At 43.3% G+C, this 20,456-nt stretch overlaps 1 protein-coding gene across 1 annotated transcript in view; it reads right to left on the reverse strand.

The window, feature by feature from the left end:
- TTC7A (tetratricopeptide repeat domain 7A) overlaps window positions 1–20,456 on the reverse strand; it is a 592,416-nt gene that overhangs the window by 259,513 nt on the left and 312,447 nt on the right. Inside the window, exon 15 of the mRNA XM_089653910.1 lies at window positions 2,108–2,268. Within this exon, the coding sequence (XP_089510036.1) occupies window positions 2,108–2,268 (161 nt within the window). The remainder of the gene's footprint in view (window positions 1–2,107; window positions 2,269–20,456) is intronic.

The raw sequence follows: 20,456 nt of genomic DNA on the forward strand, positions 1-20,456 counted from the left end.
CCCCACCCTTACATCAGATGTGAAGAGCCCCCACGCCATCAGAAGTCAAGAGATCCCCACCTTCCCTTACTTCACAGCGCACCCCCCCTTCCCAACTTGTGATGCTGACAGAACAGGAAGAAGCTGGGGGTGGAATTGGGAAGCAGAAAGTGAGAAGTGCAGGGTCTGGAGGAGGACCAGAGGAGGGCTGGAGTCGGCTGCAGAAGTCTGCTGACTCCTGAGACCAGGGGAGGCAAAGAGAAGGGGATGCTGTGGCTGCACAGAGATTTGTAGAAGTTCTGTTCTACTCTCTGCTGCTGACTGCTGAGACAGGGAGGGAGTGTGCAGAGACAAGCCTCAGAGAAGAGCAGGATCTGGCAGAGGAGTTCTGTCCTCTCTGTTGATACAAGGAGGGGGTGGTGATGAAGGGGGTGCCGCAGCTGCAGGAAAGATGCAAGGGCCACATGGGATGGCCCCAGATTCGGCCTTATGTTTGACACTTGACACTTGTTTGACACTTGAGATGCCAAAACCCACCACTCCTCTGAAAAGTGATCTTTTCAGAGGTGATCTGCAGTCAGCGAGGAGGCGATGTGATGCTTCCTTACCCTCTGTTTTATCCCCATTTTTTGCCACATATATTGCAACTGCATATGAACACCATCAGCCAAAGAGGGGCAGTTGGAGTAAAAATGCTGTTCAACCATGCGCTTTTAATGCCCCCCCTCTCCAAGTCTAGCCCTAGAAATTCATTCATTTGGATAAAAGTTTCCAGTCTGCTGCTTTGAATTTTCTTATCACTGGTGGTTGAAAATGAATGTCGATTTGGCTCCACTAAAAATCAGAAAAGTGAACAAACGTTCTTAAAACGAAAACATTTTCACCTAGATTCTGCTAGGCAGTGGTCGGCAAGCCGCGGCTCGCGAGCCACATGCGGCTCTTTACAAACTTTAATGCGGCTCTTCTGTGTGCAGGGCGCCCGCTCCCCTCCCTCCTCTTGGGCGGCCACCCCAAAAGTCAGGACTCTGCAGCTAGCCCAGCAATGGGCAAACTACGGCCCGCGGGCCGTATACGGCCCGGCGGACCTTTTAATCCGGCCCGCGGAGCGTGGCAAACATTGGCTGTCAGGATGTAAGCTGGGCAGCGTGACGAACTCCTCTGCTCTCACAGTCCGCCCTGAAGACCGGAACGGCGCGGGAACACGGCGAGAGGAACGCGCGGAGCAAAGGTATGTGAATTGACACAATATGGGGAATGAATTACTATAGGGGGGATGAATTACTATAGGGGGGATGAATTAATATGGGGGATGAATTACTATGGGGGATGAATTACTATATGGGGGATGAATTACTATGGGGGATGAATTACTATAGGGGGGATGAATTACTATGGGGGATGAATTACTATGGGGGATGAATTACTATAGGGGGGATGAATTACTATATGGGGGATGAATTACTATATGGGGGATGAATTACTATATGGGGGATGAATTACTATGGGGATGAATTACTATGGGGGATGAATTACTATATGGGGGATGAATTACTATATGGGGGATGAATTACTATGGGGGATGAATTACTATAGGGGGGATGAATTACTATGGGGGATGAATTACTATATGGGGGATGAATTACTATAGGGGGGATGAATTACTATATGGGGGATGAATTACTATGGGGGATGAATTACTATATGGGGGATGAATTACTATGGGGATGAATTACTATGGGGGATGAATTACTATATGGGGGATGAATTACTATATGGGGGATGAATTACTATGGGGGATGAATTACTATAGGGGGGATGAATTACTATGGGGGATGAATTACTATATGGGGGATGAATTACTATAGGGGGGATGAATTACTATATGGGGGATGAATTACTATATGGGAGATGAATTACTATGGGGGATGAATTACTATAGGGGGGATGAATTACTATATGGGGGATGTATTTTCAGTTTTAAAAATGTGGCTCTCAAAATAAATTTCAATCGTGGTTTTGGCGAAATTTGGCTCAGTTGAAAAAAAAGGTTGCCCACCACTGTGCTAGTGTATAGAGAGCTTAAGCCGAAAAAAATTACAAAAATGACAAAAGACAAATCGACACCTACCTGAAGTTTTCTGGGTACTCAGATATGGCCATACTGATGACATCCATGGCGTATTTATACTGTTTTTGTGCCGATAATAAAAGGGCCAGGAGGTGCAGACAGCTTATGTCATCCTTACGGAGCCGGAGTGCTTCCTGTAGATGTTCTATTGCATCTGATATCTGTAAAGACAAAGGATGTCTATAACATACAGAGAGATACAGAGATCAGGAGGCTACATTCACATGGAAGCTTAGCCACAGATAGTTTGCTAGGTTCACAGGCGGATAAAGACAAGTGAGGGAGAAAAGGAGAGGTTCGGGAGTTCAAAGTAGATATTACAAAGAGGCAGAAAAATACAGTAAGAAGTGATTTCAAGAAAAATACATTAGAGGTAGTGGATGTGTATGGATTATTTTTGGGGAATAAGGATATTGATTAGTGTCATAGACAAGGCTTAAAGGCACATTGTCCATAAGTATGTTGTTGCTACATCATTGTAGAGTATGTAGTACAGCCTTAGAATTCCATAATATACTCGCAATAGCTCGACTTCAAGCTGCAAAGGTCCCTGTATACATCTAAGTGTGGAGTACAGGCTTTCCTTCCTCTTACTCATGGCCCCTGGAGACTAATTTTGCCAAAGGTTGTGGTGGTGCAGGGAACTCTGGGAAGATGAGCCCTGCCTACATCACTATGTACAATACCATATTATGTGTCTTTTCAGTCTGCAATCAGCATGGTACTGCACATGTGACAATGTTTGACACCATGACCATCACCAAGACCATTTATGAGACCATGGCACCATGACCATCACCAAGACCATTTATGAGACCATGGCACCATGACCATCATCATGACACCATGACCATTTATGACACTACGATACCATTACCATTTATGACACCATGGCCATCACCACGATGCCTTAACGATTTATGACACCAAGGCATGTGACCATTTATAACACCATGGCACCATGACCATTTATGACACCATGACCAAAACCATGACTATTTATAACACCATGGCCATCACCGTGACCATGATCTTTTATTTACTCCTTATCACGGAAGTCACAAGCACCATCATCTGTTTAAATATCATCATGGACTACTATCATCAACATTGTTGTCTGTAACACTCACCTACTTGTGTGTTCATCATCCATTCACCATATTTCTTGTCATCATTTGATGACACTGTTTACCACAGGATTTAGCACCCATTGGTGTATGTTCATCACTTTGTCACTTTATTGACCTTCTATCATTCTCAGCGCTGCATTTTTGTTTTTATACTATTTTTTATACTTATGCTAGCTGCTGTTTTATACAGAGCGCTCGCTTTCTACCCGTTTTGAATGAATGATCTTTTATAGCACCATGATCATTTCTGACACCATGGCACCCTGACCATTTCTAACACTATGACACCATGACCATCACTATGACTCCATGACCATTTAGTACACTATGGTACCATGCCCATCACCATGACCAGGTATAACACCACGGCGCCATGACCATCATCTTGACACCATGATCATTTATGACACCATATCCATCACCATGACCCTTTATAACACCATGGCACCATAACCATCACCATTTATGACACCATGACCAAAACCATGACCATTTATAACACAATGGCACTATGACCATCATCATGATGCAATGACCATTTCTAACACCATGACCATTTATAACACCATGGCACCATGACCATGACCTTTTATAGCACCATGATCATTTCTGACACTATGACACCATGACCATCACTATGACACCGTGACCATTTAGTACTTTATGGCACCATGACCATCACCATGATCATTTATAACACCATGGTACCATGACCATCACCATGACCATTTATGACACCATGACCAGAACCATGACCATTTATAATACCATGGCACCATGGCCATCACCATTTATGACACCACGGCACCGTGACCATTTATAACACAATGGCACTATGACCATCATCATGATGCCATGACCATTTCTAACACCATAACACCATGACCAGAACCATGACCATTTCTAACACCATGGCCATCACCGTGACCATGAGCTTTTATAGCACCGTGACCATTTCTGACACCTTGGCACCCTGACCATTTCTGACACTATGACACCATGACCATCACTATGACACCGTGACCATTTAGTACACTATGGCACCATGACCATCACTATGATCATTTATAACACCATGGTACCATGACCATTTATGACACCATGACCATTTATAATACCATGGCACCATGACCATCGCCATTTATGACACCACGGCACCGTGACCATTTATAACACAATGGCACTATGACCATCATCATGATGCCATGACCATTTCTAACACCATGGCACCATGATCATCACTGTGACCATGACCTTTTATAGCACCATGACCATTTCTGACACTATGACACCATGACCATCACTATGACACCGTGACCATTTAGTACACTATGTCACCATGACCATCACCATGATCATTTATAACACCATGGCGCCATGAACATCACCATGACCAATTATAACACCATGACCCCTGTCATGACACCACCCATTTGATGGCTTGACAGTTCAGTTGACAGCGCAAGCACCTGTTCCAGTTATCATTCACGGCATGCCTGTTTTGGGAAACTGTTAAATTGATGGGTTTAGTTCTGCTTCAAAGGGGGTCAAGCCCATTAAGATCTGGTCAGACAGTTTGTCTACTTTTTATTACTATTAAATGTGCGCTACATACCTGTGCAGGGAGAAATGTTAAAAAACAAGACATTAGGAACTATTATATGAGTTATAAAAAATGAATGCACTAAGAAGTGTTGGTTAAAACAGCCTGAAGGACCGAAGTGCTTCCTAGGCTCTCCGCAGACAGCCGAAATCCTGTTATTCCTGCAGAACGTGCCTCCAGGAGCTATTATGGGGGAGTCCACAAACCAGCTGCTCTGTCAGATCATCCTACACATACTTCAACTGGCCTGAGAAGATTATGTTCACCATCAGGCCAAATGTCTCTAGACACCATTTACACCCATTGTCCAAGAAAGAGTTCATTCATCAAACAAATGATGAGTCTGTCTCCTTGCCACAGCATTTTCTGTTCTCGCTTTAAGGGATCTATTTATACATTTTCTGTAAAAATATGACAAATATTTGCACAGCTGCAATGGAAAATCGCCATATTTTGTATATGGCCTCAGAGATTCTGCTCTCTCCTGGCTCTCATCCTACCTGTCACAACGCTCCTTCAGCGTTACCTATAATGCTTCCCCCTCACTCCCCCTCTCTGTTGGGGTCCCTCAAGGCTCTATCCTCGGGCCCCTTCTCTTCTCCATCTCCCTTGGCCAACTCATACACTCTCACGGCTTCAACTACCACCTCTAAGCCGACGACACACAAATCTATCTCTCAACCCCCCACCTCACCCCCTCGGTCTCAGCCCGAATCACACACCTACTGAGCGACATATCAGACTGGATGTCACTCCACTTCCTTAAATTGAACCTCTCCAAAACCGAGTTTCTTGTCTTCCCCCCAGCAAGGACACCACCCCCCATTGATTTCTCCGTCACATCCAACAATGCTACCATCAAACCCGCCCTGCAGGCCAGAGTACTTGGTGTCATTCTGGACTCCAACCTATCCTTCCAGCCCCAAGTCCAATCTTTAACAAACTCGTGCAGACTCCACCTCCGCAACATCGCCAAAATCCGCACGTTCCTAACCCCAGAAACCACTAAACAGCTCATCCACTCCCTCATCATATCACGACTCGACTACTGCAACTCCCTCCTCACTGGCCTGCCTCGCCGCTGGCTATCCCCGCTTCAGTCGATCCTGAATATGGCTGCCAGACTCATTCACCTTTCCAACCGCTCCATCTCCGCCACCCCCCTCTGCCAATCCCTCCACTGGCTTCCGATTGCGCAACGGATCAAATTCAAAATCCTAACACTGACGTACAAAGCTGTCCACCATACTGCCCCGAACTACATCACTGACCTAATATCCAAGTACCGCCCAACAAGCACACTCCGCTCCTCACAAGACCTTCTTCTCTCTAGTTCCCTGGTCTCCTCCTCCCATGCCCGCTTCCAGGACTTCTCCAGGGTGTCACCCATCCTCTGAAACTCCCTGCCCCAACCCATCAGATTATTACCTACTCTCCTCTCCTTTAGGCGCACCCTGAAAACCCATCTCTTCAGGGAAGCCTACCCCACCCCCTGCTAACTTGCCGACCTCCTCCACTCTTCCTACCACCCCATCCCCCACAGCTATCTCCTCCTGTGCCACCATCCCCTCCCTCCTAGATTGTAAGCTCGAAAGAGCAGGGCCCTCAATCCTCTCATGTTTTGCATTGTATTGGTATTGTTCTATCACATGTTCTGTCCCCCTTTGTAATGTACAGCGCTGAGTGAACTATTGGCGCTTTATAAATACTGTATAATAATAATAATAATAATAATATGATTATTTCCTGTGATCGTGTGTGCCATCTAATGGCCATAATGTGGTATTTGTCCTGAATTTGTCCATTTCTACCCTTTGAAGCCAAACTGGGATAAGACATTCTTTATATCTATTACATGTTCCCCTTATCATAGAATATTTAAATAATAAAAATAAACTAAAGCATTACATAAATACGTTCTCTGATTGGACAAGGTGGAGAGGAGGGGCATGATGTCACACTCTCTACCTCGTCCAATCAAAGAACACTTTGCATTCATTCAGAAAATGCAAAGCATGCTCTTCTTGGGGCCTGTGATGACCTCCTGTGTTCGCAATGGGCAGGGCAGCCACTCAGGACCTGGAAGCAAGTGGAGATCGCTGGAATCTACTGGTGCCTACTTTAAAGATTACAGCTTTCAGGGTCATCAGCCAGGTATAGTATATACAGAGTTACATTGATCCAAGCTGGATTCCACACTTGGGGCTGGGGAGTAATGTTTTCCATACTTATAACTGTCTGTACTGTGCTGGCAGATCTCATTATCAGCTGTAAAGTAGACATGCACAATGTCTGTCCCAACAGAGGGTTAGAAATCTTAAAGTGGTAGTAAACTGCCAAAAAAAAAATTTCCCCTGCAAAATATTGTCATAATGTGCTAGTATGCATCGCATGCTAGCACATTATTACTATTACATTATTATTATACAGTATTTATATAGCGCCAGTAGTTTGCTCAGCACTGTACATTACAATGGGAGACAGTACACGAGACAGCACAGTAACAATACAATACACGAGGGGTTCGAGGGCCCTGCTCCTTGGAGCTTACAATCTAGGAGGGAGGGGATAGTAGTACAGGAGGAAATAGCTGTGGGGGATGGAGTGGTGGGAAGAGTGGAGGAGATCGGCAATTAGCAGGGGGTGGGGTAGGCTTCCCTGAAGAGATGGGTTTTCAGGGTGCGCCTAAAGGAGAGGAGAGTAGGTGATAGTCTGATGGATTGGGGTAGGGAGTTCCAGAGGATGGGGGAAGCCATTATGAAAGACTTGCCTTAGAATGAAGCCCTCCAACGGTGCGCTGTCACCACTAACGGGGCTTCCATCTTCACCTGGTCTTCCTTCCGGGTTTGCACACTCCAACTATTTGATTGGACGAGCCGCGATGACGTCACTCCTGTGTTTGCGTGCGTGGGAGTCTCAGCCATGGCACAGAGCTCTGAAGGAATGGCATGGATATGCGCTGATGATGTCGGCAGGGACACTGAATATCTCCTAAATGGTACATGTTTAGGAGCCATTCCTTGTACCTGCAGGTAAGCTTTATTGTAAGCACACCTCTAGGTACAAGTGTCCAGTGGGAGTTTACTTCCACTTTACAGCTTGGATGGTACATTGTATAATAATGCAATTAATAAAAAACACAGAGCCTCTGTGTGTCCCTTATCTGTACAATGCCATCTATTCTAAGCAATATAAGCTGCCTGTAAAGTCCTATGTACAGTACTGCTCCAAAGAAACCACTATAATGGTAAGATATATATTTGTATTACTTTTTAGGTATAATGGGTGATTAGGAGCACATGAGGAGCATATAGAGGGGGTTCTCAAATTTGGCTGCGGAAGTTAAAATACACTTTAAACCAGAAGATTAGCAGAGGCAGGCATTTTCAGAGTGTCAGCAATGGTAGCCCCCATCAATTTTTAATGATCAGATTATAGGAACTTTTAAATTATTGAAGAGCCCTGGGGCTATCCAAAAATTTATTAAATACAAATCTGACTTTTAAATTCAGAATTCTAAGATTAAAAGTAGAATTCTGAGTTGCAAAGTCAGAAGTCTGAAACTTAGAGTTCTGATTTTTAATCTGAAAGTCAGAACTCTGACTTTAAAACTCAGAATACTGATTTTAATCCCAGAATTATTCTGACTTTTAATCTCAAAATAGTTCTGAGCTTTAATATCTGAATTATTCTGATGTTTAATTTCAGAATAGTTCTGACTTTTAATATAAGAATAAATCTGACTTTTAATCTCTGAATGATTCTGATTTGTAATCTTAGAATACTTCTGATTTTGAATCTCAGAATTCTGAAAATGAAACTCAGAATTCTGACTTTGAAACTCTCAAAATAATTCTGAATTTTAATCTCTGAGTAATTCTGAATTGTAATCTCAGAATAATTCTGACTTTTAATCTCAGATTTCTAATTTTGAAACTCAGAATTCAGATTTTTAATCTGAAAGTCAGAAATCTGACTTTAAAACTCAGAATACTGATTTTAATCTCAGAATAATTCTGACTTTTAATCTTAAAATACTTCTGACCTTGAAACTCAGAATTCTGATTTTAATCCCAGAATTATTCTGATTTTTAATCTCAAAATAATTCTGAGCTTTAATATCTGAATTATTCTGATGTTTAATCTCAGAATAGTTCTGATTCTTAATATAAGAATAATTCAGACTTTTAATCTCTGAATGATTCTGATTTGTAATCTTAGAATACTTCTGATTTTGAATCTCAGGATTCAGAGTTTCATTTTCATAATTCTGATTTTGAAACTCTCAAAATAATTCTGATTTTTAATCTCTGAGTAATTCTGAAATTAAATCTCAGAATAATTCTGACTTTTAATCTCAGAAATTTAACCTTGAAGCTCAGAATTCTGATTTTAATTCCAGAATTATTCTGACTTTTAATCTCAAAATAATTCTGAGCTTTTAATCTCTGAATTATTCTGATGTTTAATCTCAGAATAATTCTGATTTTTAATCTCTGAATGATTCTGATTTGTAATCTTAGAATACTTCTCAAAATAATTCTGATTTTTAATTTTTGAGCAATTCTGAATTTTAGTCTCAGAATAATTCTGACTTTTAATCTCAGAATTCTAACTTTGAAACTCAGAATTCAGATTTTAATCTCAGAATAATTCTGACTTTTAAGCTCTGCGTAATTCCAAATTTTAATCTCTGAATAATTCTGACTTTTAATCTTAGAATTCTAACGTTGAAACTCAGAATTCTGATTTGAATCTCAGAATAATTCTGATTTTTAATCTGAGTAATTCTTCATTTTAATCTGAGAATAATTCTGATTTTTAATCTCAGAATTCTAACTTTGAAACTCAGAATTCTGACTTTAAAAGTCAGAATTTTGCATTATTTCTTTTAGGGTGTCCCCAGGGCTCTTCTGTATTGAATATCTAGCAGTGGAATGAGGGTTATTTTCTGCTACAAGGGACTCAGGTTAGTGAGCATGTCACAAATCATTCGAAAGCTGGGAATATGGGCGTCTCTGCTCTACATTAACCGCCATTAAATCCCGACAAACACAAAGATGAGCAGTAGAGATATTCTTCATGTAATCAGTAATTCAGGCTGGCATCATCAGTCAATGAGTCACCCCCTACTACATGGAGAGTCGCTGTGTCCAGACATAATTCTTTTAGCTTCCTCTATATATTTACATTAAGCAGCTGGAATGTGATTAGAATCCTGGCCTCTTATCTCGTTCATTTGATTATTGACATATCATTAACCCAACAAAATCCCGTAATGTCAAGAGGTTCTCCAGGAAACACGTTAACTCTTTCATACGAGTCACAAGGGGGAGCTGTTTAGTGATTTACAGTTTTCATCTCATGTACCTCTGCTGGGCAGTAGAGCGGTTTGATGTTGGAGCCCGGATCCATCTTCAGCTCCGCAGACCGGCTGTAAGGAGAGGTGCAGCCATGGATACTATTATTTTGTAGAAGTCATTAAATATTCAGGGCTGGCAATTGTCAGTCTTGGATTTTCTGTGAAAGTTAATGAGCTGAATTTTTGTAAATCACAGAACAGCCACTACCTGCTAATGGAAGGAGCCTAAAGTGGTTGTAAACCGCTGAAATGAAAAATGAACAAAGCATATCCTTCTATTGTGTATACGTGCCTCTATCCAGAGCACCCAGTAGGATTTCTGTTTTTTTTCTTTCTCTATCATCTGCTATCTGTGCAACTCACTTCTGATCTTGATCGGACTGACCATTTGGAAACTCGGGCACTGCCCGAGGGCCTGGGGTCAGTAGGGGGCCCCATGAGATGCCCCTGGTACCTTTTTCATACGCTTTTTAGAGTTTGGGCAAGGACAGAGGGGCCCCATGATCCCCTATTGCTCGGGGGCCCCATGAGTTGTCAGTCCGCCCCTGCTTCTGATAATTTATCCAGACACCAGGGATAGCCTTGTCCCCCTCTCCAGCACATGGCAGGTGATTGGCAGCCTCAGCTGTGCATGTTTCCCTTTGAGACCATGTGGGGTGGCGGGTGTGTGTGTGTCTATTCCCTCCACTCAGGTCTCATATTACACTCAGCCCCCTGCACTAAGCTGTGCAGTGCGTCCCTGCCCCCACCTTCTGAAGCTCAGAAATGTCCTAAAAGTTCTGAATTTTCAATGGATGAAGAGGAGAGAGGGTTGCAGATAAACAGGTGCAACTTAAGTAGAAGAATTTGTTTAATCTCTGTGTATCACCTGAGACCAGTCACTTCACTCGATAAGGGTTTGCAATTACTTTAGCTCATTCCTGGATAGCCTCTTTAAAGCTCATCATAATGTCCTAGCAGTACTGTTGGGGGGACAGCTTGTATCATTACCCCAACAAGGTGTGATTTACCTGGAATTATACCCCCTGTCGCTCTCAGTGGGCGTAGCACCCGCCGAAGGTGACCCATTCAAGTGAATCGGGCTGCTCTGCAAGCACCCTGCATGTAGTTGCACTGTGCTAGTGCAGTGATCAGGGGGTTAAAGCAGATGGTGGGGAGGTGATACAACCTCCCTTCCCGCCTTGTTAAATGCTCTCTGGCAAATGTTTCAAATGCAGATTGTTTTTTTGCAAAATTTGTGTGAATGAGCCCTAAGAGCCCTACTTAACACCTCCAATGTGATATGTTGCAGCTTACCAATCATTAGATGTGGTGGCTGCACTAGATTGTCTTTTGTTTTTTAGGCTTTTTTCCCTGATCTTTTCACCTGGTGATCTGGCCAGTGACACACCTCTAGTATTAGTGAGACACAACTCTGGATGAAGGAGCACAGGGGACACCTTTGGACAGCAGCATTGTCAGTCTTGGGGAAGAGTGGAGTGTTAGATGCACTAGCAGATTTAAATACACTAACACATTGAAGCCAATTTCCAGCTACAGTCTTTCTTTTGGGATAAAGGTTTTACATGAATGAATAAAAGATGATCATTGTAAACACTCCTGCTAGTGGTAAATGGTTTGTCTCAACACTTTAACTGCTACATCTGCAGGACAGTCTGTTCTTTTGAAAAACAAGAGACTTACTTAGATACACAGAATATAACTGGATACTAACATTTATAGGTAAAGTTGATCCAGGGAATATCCGATTGCCTCTCGGGGGATCAGGAAGGAATTTTTTCCCCAGCAGGAGCAAATTGGATCGTGCTTTGCTGTTTTTTTTGCCTTCCTCTAGATCAGTGATGGGGAACCTTTTTGAGCCCGAGTGCCCAAAACTGCAACACAAACCAACTTTTTTATTTCAAAGTGCCAACACTGCAATTAACCACTTGCCTACCTGGACGCACTGACAGACGGCACTGATCGGTGGCACTGCTGGGCATCATTGATGGGTGGCACTGATGGGCAGCACTGATGGGCGACACTGCTGGGCACTGACAGGTGGCATTGCTGGGCAGCGCTGACAGGCGACACTGCTGGGCACTGATGGGTGACACTGCTGGGCACTGATGGATGACACTGCTGGACACTGCTGGGCATCATTGATGGGTGGCACTGATGGGCAGCACTGATGGGCACTGACAGGTGGCACTGCTGGGCAGCACTGACAGGCGACACTGCTGGGCACTGATGGGTGACACTGCTGGGCACTGATGGATGGCACTGCTGGGCATCATTGATGGGTGGCACTGATGGGCAGCACTGATGGGCGATACTGCTGGGCACTGACATGTGGCACTGCTGGGCAGCACTGACAGGTGGCACTGCTGGGCAGCACTGACAGGCGACACTGCTGGGCACTGATGGATGGCACTGCTGGGCATCATTGATGGGTAGCACTGATGGGCAGCACTGATGGGCGACACTGCTGGGCACTGACAGGCGATACTGCTGGGCACTGATGGATGACACTGCAAGCAGTTAATCTCACCTCTGGCAGCGTCGGTGTGGCTTCCAACCCAGCAGCTCATTCCCATTCATGCTGAACACGTTGCCCCTGGCCCCGGAGCAGTGTGGGAGCAGTGTGGGAGCCTCTTCCTCTCTTCCGCGCCCATCCCCGGGTACATCACCCCTGGTGCCAGAGCCGCATTGGAGCAGTTTCCTCTCGTCCACGCCCACCCTGGCCCCAGAGACATGTGGGAAATGTAGTTTGATGGGGGTCCAGTGTGGACGAGATCTGGATGGCCGGTCCGCGTGCGCTCATCATCCTCTTCTTCCTGGCGTGCCCACTGAGATGGCTCTGCGTGCCAGCTCTGGCACGCGTGCCATAGGTTCGCCATCACTGCTCTAGATCAACTGTGGGTGTAGGATTGTAACTTTTTTATTTATTTATTTTTTTTTAATGGTTGAACTGGATAGACTTTTGTCTTTTTTAAGCCAGACTAACTATGTAACTTGATTAGCAGGCAGAAGCCTAAAAAAAACCCAAACAAATGCATCCATCACATCTAAAAATGTATAAACTGCAATAAAATTAATGTTTGCTTTTGGGTTTAACCACTTCCCGTCCGGCTGTTGTATATAAACGGCCAGATGGTGGCAGTGCAGGGTCAGGTGGCCATTTATAAACGGCCTCCCCGCCCCCTGCATGTGTGTGCTCCCTGGGAGCGCACAGCACCGCGATCCGGTGCCTACTGTGTCCTCATAATACGGGACCTCTGTGTGAGGTCTTGATCATGTGATCACTGATTGGCCAATCAGTGATCACATGCAGAGTAGTAAGCAAGATGTCACTTCTGACATTGCTTACTACGTGTGAAATCTGTGAATGATCACAGAGATCACAAGGTACAAGGCTATTCACAACAGCCTTGTACCATGTGACAAGCTGTGACCAATCACAGCTCACACAGTAGTTCTCAATGGCTGCAAGAACGCTGCCAGAGAGAACTGATTGTTTTTGCAGCCTTTATGGGTGTAAAAGCAATCAGTGTAAAAAAAAAAAAAAAAATCTTCATCACCCCCCACAAGTAGTACAGTGTCACCATGGTGACACTGTACTGCTAGGTTGACAGTATGTAAAAAAAAAAAAAACATAAATCATAATATAAAATAAAAATGTAAAAAAATGTTTTTAAAATTATAATTTTTAGTTATAAACGAATTTCGTTTTGTTTTTTTTTTACTAAAAAGATAACGGAATACATTTTGGCCAAGATTTATGATGAAATATTATTTATTTGCAAAATTTTATAAGAAAAACACTTTTTTTCAACATTTTTGGACATTTTCATTTATACAGCAAAAAAAAATAAAAATCCCAGTGGTGAATAAATACCACCAAAATAAAGCTTTATCTCTCTCAACAAAATGCTAAAAAATTCATATGGGTACAGTGTTGCATGACCGCGCAATTGTTCTTCAAAGTGTGATAGCGTTGTAAGCTGAAAATTGGCCTGGACTGGAAGGGGGTAAAAGTGTCCGGACTTGAATTGGTTAATAATGCTTTACGTGTAACAGAAAAGAATCAGGTCTCCTATCCTGCTAGGCAGGGATGTAGTGAGTGACAGAGCTGTGTAATTCTCAGGACTGGATGGACAAGGATACAAAATAAACCGTCTCCTTGTGTTATTTAATTTGTGTATTTAGCGGTTTGCCTGGGGTTTAGCTGTGAGAGATCCTCCGGGCAGTGGCACAGAACACGTGTATGAAGAAGAGGGCTTCACACTGGCAGCCTATGTCAGCCGTACAGTTTGCTTAGCTCCAGATTTCATTCTCTCCTATGCAAAGCGATGAACAGCCAAGTATCTACTGACAGATGTCACTGCTTATTTCATTAAGGAGCGGTGTAATGCGAGGAACATGGAAGTTGGCTTCCCAGATGGCGTTCTGAAACTCCGGGACCTGGGCTCATTTGCCAGCTTGAATTCCCAGCCAGTGCTGAGCTCTGCAGCAATCTCGTATCAGATGGGCTGCCAATTCTACCGGGGCCTGCAGCAGCCTCCGCGCCGTTATCGCCCTCATCACTCGGTGGTTTTAGGAGTGGAACGCATCTGATGTTATGTACTGTACGGCCGACCGTGGTGAAGGGCAAGGCCATAAAGCAATATGCCATGAATGCACTGACGCAGCATTAAGAGGGAAGCGCGCGCTGTAAAAATCAGGGGTTAATGGTCCGTAGGGTGATAACTAATTCGGTGGAAATGCTGCCACTGCTGCTTGCCAAAAACAAGAAAACTTCTGCATAATCAAGTTTAATGATTATTTGTCTTGCTTCGATCAACCTAGAACAGAACGAACGTTAAGACGTCATCTGTCCAAATTCAATTTTCCTCACCCATACTTCATAACAGAGAAAAACTAAATGCTGGATGTACAGCACTGCATTTTTTTTAAAGGAGAACTCTGCTGAGTGCTGGCCCCATAATCAGGGGCGGACTGACAACTTATGGGGCCCCCGGGCAATAGGGGATCATGGGTCCCGTGTCCTTGCCCAAACTCAAAAAAGCCTATGAAAAAGGTACCAGGGGCATCTCATGGGGCCCCCTACTGACCCCAGGCCCTCGGGCAGTACCCGAGTTTCCAAATGGTCAGTCCGCCCCTGCCTATAACATAACCTCTATGCAAGATTGGGTCCCCAGATCCTCTCAAGAGCTGCAGCCATTACAAGTGGGTCTCACATCCCCTAGTAGATTTTATTTTATGATGAGTGTTGCAGGAAGACTAAACCTGGCCATACACTAGTAGAATTTTGTTTGGAAATTTTCATCTTTAAGGGTAAACTCTCTCAATCGACATGAATCCTTATGCTGCTAGCATCAGTAAATAGATAGAAAGGTAGATTATATTTGTTTCAAACTTTTTTTTTTCTTCATGTTTTTGAGTTACTTCCTCGCTCCTGGTCTAGGCCAAGATGATGTCATACATCCCAGGGATCCTCATGGGAGGGGAATAGGAGGAGCTTTCTCAGCTAAGCACACCCTTCTGCCTGCATGCCTGAGCTATGAACAGATGGAGTCCTGGAAGTAAATGCTACATGAATCATCTGAACTTACTTAAGATGGTTGCAGCTAGAAATGCCAGGCGGTTATTTTTCAAAGTGATTTATCAACTAAATAAAACATGGAGACATGGGTGGGGAGTTTGCTTTAACCTCCCTAGCGGTCTGATTATTTCAGATTTTTGGTGCTGAAAGCGGTACCATTATTTTGCATGGAAATATGTAGTTTTTTTATTGTAGGCTGTAATATTTAGGAATAACTCACTGAAATCTGTCCGAACAAGAGTCTAGTAAACATCCCGGGTAGGATAAAATTTGAAACACGAAATCATAAATTATAATTTAATAAATAATCATAAAAAATAATAATATAATAATAAATTTAATTCAATAATATAATCAAACCAAAAACACTGAAATTTGAAATATAGCGCCAAGTTCGCACATCACTGAGCAAAGTCGCAAAATCGTTTTCAGTGTCTGATGATGAATTTCCCCCACGAATCATTATCACTCAATTCTGCAAGTGGTTCTGATTTACTATCGCTGTTCTCTAGCTGGTCTAAAACCGCTTTTGACCTAAAGGGACGCTTTTTGGACGCCATGGACGTTTCTCAGTTTCCAGGCAGAAAGAACAGTAAAAATGCAGGCAGGGCACAGGACAAAGCCCTCGGGACAAAATGTATGTGAAATGGGTTGAAACAGCAATGTTTACTATGTAAAATTTGTTTGGAAAAAAAATGACATTTTTAAAAATTTTCAAATTTCCCGCTGCCGCCGGCGCCCGTACGTCCCGACGTCACAGGGACCGGAATACAGAAACCGGATGCCGGCATCGGCCGGAGGAGATGGCCGGGGACGCTGCAGGGGACACATCGCGGGAGCGCAGGACAAGGTAAGCTCTGCAGGGACTCCCTATGCAGTGCCACATGGTAAGCCCGAGTGTAGCTCGGGGTTACCGCTCTTGGTACTGACATTTTACCCCGAGCTACACTCGGGAATACCGCTAAGGAGGTTAAATAATAAAAATGAATGAAATAGTGTTTTCAGCTTGTGGTGCTTGGATATAGTTAAGTTCTACTTTGAGAACGTTTATTTGGTTTTCCAATTGTTACTGGGGTCAAATCGACAATTACTTTTGACTGCAGTGATGAGAACATTCGAGAGGTGGAAAGGGCAGACTAGTTCGAGGTGATAGAAGGCAAAAGTAACTCAAATCACCACTTGTTACAACCACGCCTCGGAACATACAACACATCAAAGCTTGAAGCAGATGGGCCACAGCAGCAGAAGACCAGACCGGCCACAACCCCAACCCTCTAAGAACAGGAAACGGAGGCTACAATTCGCACAGGCTCACCAAAATTAGAAGGTTGGAAACACGTTGCCTGGTCTAATGAGTCTTGATTTAAGCGGAGAATTCAGATGGTAGGGTCAGAATTTGGCATAAACAACATGAAAGCATGGATCCATCCTGCCTTGTATCAGCAGTTCAGCCAACAAATCTGCAGCAATTGCGTAATGCTATCATGTCAAAATGGACCAACATTTTTGAGGGACATTTCCAACACCTTGTTGGATCTATGCCATGAAGAATTAAGCCAGTTCTAAAGACAAAAGGGGGTCCAACCTGATACTAGCAAGGTGTGCCTAATAAAGTGGCTGGTGAGTGTAAATTCACTTTGCGTGCATCAAACACCTTTGCAGAAATAGTTATTACCTTGTAAAAGTAGTGGTGACATCATCACTGTGCTGTACAAAGCCTGTGCAGAGAGCTGAGCTGTAGGAGGGGCCAAATGGGCTCCACCCATGACAGGCTGCCTAAAAAAAACTATAAGGGTGGCGGAGACAAGACCAGTCACCCTGCACAAAGAGAGAGAACAGCAGTGACCAGTCTTCACCACAGGAAGTCTCATACTGGATTTCTGCGCAGTTCTGGAAGAAATACACAAAAGTACACCAAGATTCAAGGAGGAATACACATGATGAATGTATGTAGATAATATTTTCTTATCCCAGCGTTCAGTTTTAAATATAACCAATGCAGCCATTTTGTAAGCTGAAGCATGAAAACACCACCTAACACTCAGCCGCACCTCTACATTATTAAGAAAACAGCTGGAGGTGTCACCTAAACACGGGTTTATCAGCACTGCACCTACTGTATGTGATAGAAATATAATAGACTAAACACGAGCCATATTTCCCATTGAATACTGAGAGAGGTAGATGATTATCTGTGAACAATAACAATAAATACAATCTGCTGTATGTGAAAATATCCAAGTAATAATTATCAGATCTGTTAGCCAGAAAGTCAATGTATTCCGTTTTATTTTTGTGGGCTGAAAAAGAGAGATAAAAAATGAAGAATGATATGTTTTTTTGGTAAGAAAATGAACAATAATCTAAAATAAATACCATATGACCAGTAAAAACTAGACGCAGGCATTATTTTATTTTTTTTTTTAATTGCTCATAGCAGCCAATCAGATATTGTCTTTCGGTTTTTAACCCAGGCTAGCAAAAGGACATTTGAAATTTGATTGGTAGCTAGAAGCTATACAGACTTCAGGTCCTTTCCACTCAATTCTAGTTGTAGACTCTAATAGGGTCTGTACATCCGGGGCAGGAAGGATTGGTGATCATGCGACCACTGTGATCGGCTGTGACCCCGTTAAATAGCTTAGAGTACTGCTCCAAGCCCGATTGGTTATGCTTCAGTGATGCACTGATCCGGGTGCCGGCGTCTTTATTGTTCATCTACTTTTATGATCAGGGGGCATGGCCCGGGAGGAGCCTATGCTAAGGCCACTTTCTATCCTTCTTTGCACTTGGGCTGTTTAGGAATTTTGTATCTCATATTATACTGTGATTGGCTTACATTGGTCACATGATGGGAAGCTGGTCCCATCGGTCACTGATCATTAGTCTTTTACAGCTCGGTCTCTCTGATTGGAGGTTGGAGTGAGCGTGCTCATAGCACAGAAACACTGACCACCCAGTGAGGCATGTGAGCGTTAAACACTTAACATCCGCCCTATAGCAGTTTTACTGCTACAGGGCAGCATTCCTGCGCAAAATCACATATTTTATATATATATATACACACACACACACGTGGTTTTGCACTTTCGCCACATGTGGGGGAGCACACTGCCAAAGGATCGCTTCTGCTGTGAAATGTCACAGCACAAACCGATCTACAAACCCCGAAAGCCATTGCTCGCCAGCACCTACAGATCGTCGGTCAGGGAGGAAGAACAGTGCTGTGTTTACATACAGTGGGGATCGAAAGTTTGGGCACCCCAGCTAAAAATTTGTATTATTGTGCATAAAGAAGCCAAGGAAAGATGGAAAAATCTTCAAAAGGCATCAAATTACAGATTAGACATTCTTATAATATGTCAACAAAAGTTAGATTTTATTTCCATCATTTACACTTTCAAAATAACAGAAAACAAAAAAATGGCGTCTGCAAAAGTTTGGGCACCCTGCAGAGTTAATATCTTGTACTGCCCCCTTTGGCAAGTATCACAGCTTGTAAACGCTTTTTGTAGCCAGCCAAGAGTCTTTCAATTCTTGTTTGAGGTATCTTTGCCCATTCTTCCTTACAAAAGTCTTCCAGTTCTTTGAGATTTCTGGGCTCTCTGTCACGCACTGCTCTTTTAAGGTCTATCCATAGATTTTCAATTATGTTGAGGTCAGGAGATTGTGAAGGCCATGGCAAAACCTTCAGTTTACGCCTCTTGATGTAATCCCCCGTGGATTTCGAGGTGTGTTTAGGATCATTATCCATTTGTAGAAGCCATCCTCTCTTTAATTTCAGCTTTTTCACAGATGGCATCAAGTTACCATCCAAAATTTGCTGAAATTTTATTGAATCCATTTTTCCTTCTACTCGTGAGATGTTCCCTGTGCCACTGGCTGCAACACAACCCCAAAGCATGATTGATCCAACCCCATGCTTAACAGTTGGACAGAGGTTCTTTTCATTAAATTCTGTGCCCCTTCTTCTCCAAACGTACCTTTGCTCATTCCGGCCAAAAAGTTCAATTTTAACCTCATCGGTCCACAGAACTTGTTTCCAAAATGCATCAGGCTTGTCTATATGTTCATTTGCAAAGTTCAAACGATGATTTTTGTGGTGAGGACGTAGAAGAGGTTTTCTTCTGATGACTCTTCCATGAAGACCATATTTGTACAAGTATCTCTTTATAGTGGAATAGTGTACCACAACTCCAGTGTCTGCCAGATCTTTCTGGAGGGATCGTGCAGTCAAACGTGGGTTTTGAATTGTTTTTCTCACGATCCTGCGAGCTGTTCTGTCTGATATTTTTCTTGGTCTTCCAGATCTTGCTTTAACTTCCACTGTTCCTGATGACTGCCATTTGTTAATTACATTCCGAACAGAGGATATTGACATCTGAAAACGCTTTGCTATCTTCTTATAGCCTTCTCCAGCTTTGTGAGCGTCAACTATTTTCAGTTTCAGTTTTCTAGACAACTGCTTAGAAGAACCCATGGTGCTGATTGTTGGAGCAAGGTCAGATGAGTCTGGGCATTTAAAACCTTTGAGATTGACATCACCTGGTCTTCCCAGATGATGATTGAGAACAATCCATGACACTGGCAGGTCTCAGCTTGGCAAAGGGGGCAGTGCATGCTATAAATTCTGCAGGGTGCCCAAACTTTTGCAGATGCCAATTTTTAGT

The sequence above is a fragment of the Staurois parvus genome, unplaced genomic scaffold (assembly GCF_062004578.1).
Source record: "Staurois parvus isolate SC_StPar_1 unplaced genomic scaffold, SC_StPar_1.0 ptg000727l, whole genome shotgun sequence".
In the NCBI taxonomy this organism is placed as follows: Eukaryota; Metazoa; Chordata; class Amphibia; order Anura; family Ranidae; genus Staurois; species Staurois parvus.